Source organism: Excalfactoria chinensis, chromosome 1, assembly GCF_039878825.1.
Source record: "Excalfactoria chinensis isolate bCotChi1 chromosome 1, bCotChi1.hap2, whole genome shotgun sequence".
Taxonomy (NCBI): Eukaryota; Metazoa; Chordata; class Aves; order Galliformes; family Phasianidae; genus Excalfactoria; species Excalfactoria chinensis.
The window spans coordinates 79041225-79044166 of NC_092825.1; the positions used below are offsets into that span (position 1 = coordinate 79041225).

The 2942-nt window shown below is 44.9% G+C and overlaps 1 protein-coding gene across 1 annotated transcript; it reads left to right on the plus strand.

Annotated features, from left to right (window-relative positions):
* Window positions 1–674: 674 nt before the first annotated feature.
* On the plus strand, window positions 675–1784 carry GPR15 (G protein-coupled receptor 15). Its single transcript, XM_072358965.1, has one exon. It carries the CDS (start codon window positions 675–677, stop codon window positions 1782–1784), a length of 1110 nt encoding a protein of 369 aa, XP_072215066.1.
* Window positions 1785–2942: the final 1158 nt, after the last annotated feature.

Below are 2942 nucleotides of genomic sequence, written 5' to 3' on the forward strand. Positions count from 1 at the left end.
GCTGGTAAATCTGGGTGTGGGGATGCCCAGAGTGGGGGATGTAGGGGGCTGAGGGGCAGGAGGGGGCAATGGCAGTGCAGAGTGAGCCTGGGACTGACCTAACAAGTACAGACCACAGTTTGAAATATTTTTGCCTAAGCACATCCATATGACAGAATTACTCTCAACAGAAAACAATCATAAATGAATAAAGAAAACATAAATGCCTCCGAACCTCAGAAAAGCTGAGCTTGCAAGGAAAGATAAAGAAAGTAGAGGCTGAATTCACCACTCCCTGATTTCTTCTAGCTGGTATAATCTCTAACCTGCAAACAAGTAATATCCTGCCCTAAAAATTTTAAACTTCAGAATCTTGAAAACAACTTTCCCTCCCGCAAAATAAAAGCAAAACCCAAAGCCAGATTGCTTCAACCAGCGAATATAAAATACAGATAAAAATCAACCTGACTTTGAAAAAAGCAGCAGCTCCTTGTTCTGAAGCTGGGGTTTCGACTAATCAGAGATGCTCATCGCTTGTCTTTTTCCTACATGATTGGCTAAAATGGTAAGAATTACACCCCAAAACCACTTTTCTCCTCCTCCCCCACTCCTCCCCCCTTACATGCTAGCGTGTTTTTAAAGAAGACCATGAGGGGAAGGGAAGAGGGGAGCTCAGAGCCTTCTTCAGCCTCAAGATGAGGACAGCCGGGCCAGAAATGGATCTCATTCAGCTTTCACCTGTGACTACGGTCACTTTCAGCTATGATGACTACTACTACGAGGACGAGGACAGCTGCCAGCATGAGCAACACATGACTGCTTTCCTCCCTATCCTGTACACTGTTGTGTTCTTGGTGGGCATTCTTGGCAACTCCATCCTTATCGTAGCCTTAGTCTTCAAGCGACGGGTCCAGAGGCTGATTGACATCTTCATCATCAACCTCGCTGCTTCAGACTTCATCTTCCTCATCACGCTGCCATTCTGGGTGGACAGGGAGGCATCGGATGGGATGTGGAGGGTAGGATCTTTCCTCTGTAAAGCTAGTTCTTACATCATCTCAGTTAACATGTACTGCAGCATCCTCCTCCTCACTTGTATGAGTGCAGACCGGTACCTTGCCATCATGTACCCCTCCATTGCTAGAAGGGTCCGAACCAGATCCTATTCCAGTGGACTTTGCTTCTGCGTCTGGTTGTTATCCTGCTGCTTAGGGATGCCAACCCTTTTGTCCAGAGAACTGAAAGAGCGCTACGGCAGGATGTACTGCACAGACAAAGATGTGACAGAATCCAAACAGATCACATCACTGGTGATTTTAATCCTGGCCTTCTTCTTCCCACTGTTGAGCATTCTGACCTTTTACTGCTCCATCACAAGGAGACTCTGTATGCATTACCAGAGATCTGGGAAACACGATAAGAAACTGAGAAAATCTATCAAGATCGTCTTTATTGTGGTGGCTGCTTTTGTCATCTCTTGGGTCCCCTTCAATCTCTTCAAGCTTATGTCCATCCTTTTGCAACTACAGAAGCTGCCTGACTGTTTTCTTAAGATGATTGCCCATGTGGGCATGAGGGTGAGCAGCCCCTTTGCCTTTGCCAACAGCTGTGCCAACCCTTTTATTTACTACTGCTTTGACAACTACATCCGCAGAGCCATGCTCAGGTGCCTGTGTCCATGGGTGAAAGCCAGCAACAGCAGCACCATCTCCGACACCTTGGATACTCGCCTGAGCTACTCCTTATCCAATTTCATTACAGGGGAGTACACTGCGAGGAAGAGGAGGCGCTCAGTGTCCCTCTGACTGGGAGCCAGGACTACAGAAGAAGGGACCTGTCTTTCCAAAGGTGGCAGAGAAAGAATAAAGCAAGAAAAGGGGCAAAAAATAAATAAGCAGCAGAGGCAGAGCTGCAACTGTAGTGTAGCCAGCACTTAAGGCTGGTGGTACAGCACTTCCCTTTAAAAACACAGGTATACCGAATAGGAAACTTTAACCACAGAGCTACAGTTCACAGAGATCACTGTGTCACTTTGCAGTGTAAGTCTGAAACTGCTGTGTTGAGAGACATCCACCTAGGCTGCTGCTGGAACTGCAGCCCAAGTGCTACCAGCTGAGAGTGAAGTCAGGCCGATCAGCCAAAGCCGCCCTGAGGCAAGCTTTGAACTTAAATGCATGGGTTTTCATCCTGCTCAGAACAAGAAAAAGCAATAGAAGTACTTCTCCTCTCTGGTTCCTAGCTTACTCAGAAATATTGCAGTGCTCTGTAAAAAACCTGATGAATTCCCCCCCCCCCTTTTTTTTTTGGAGGCTTTCTGTGTTTAGAAATACGATGCTTTAATGAATTTGTGTTACTTGCTCTTGTAACTTGAGTCTTGTGCATCTTTCTTGAAGTTCCGGCTTCTCGATTGAGAGATCAAATATGTTTTAATCAAAGGAGTTAAAGTCAGTTTCTACCCCCTGTGGTTTCAGAAAGGAAAAAAAAAGGAAAAAAGAAAGACAGCTCGAAGGCGGAGAAACCAGAAGACAAGCAAAAGAAACTGCATTTAACCCTCTTCTTAATAACAAACAACTGATAAAAGAAAATGGAGATAACACCTTCACACTTTTAAAGATGGTCTGGGGGGATGTGACACGATTTCTGATTGCTCGGCTTGTCTAATGCTACCACACCGTGTGTCATTCAAAGTCCAGCTTTGCTTTGTTTACGCGCAATCACTTCATGTTAAGATGCAAGCAAAATCAAATGCAAACATGCCTGAAAAGCAAAATTAGCCAAAGGATCACAAATGTTTGACTGAAACAGAGAATGCTGAGACACCTTGGGTGCAGGAACACTTGTGGAAAAGCAATTCCAAAGTAACACTGTTTAAGTTCACTGGTAAACTCTACGAATAATTAATAATAATAAAAGCTCTGTGAATTTGCCTCCTTCCTATCCAGCAATCTCTGGGAAATGTAGAA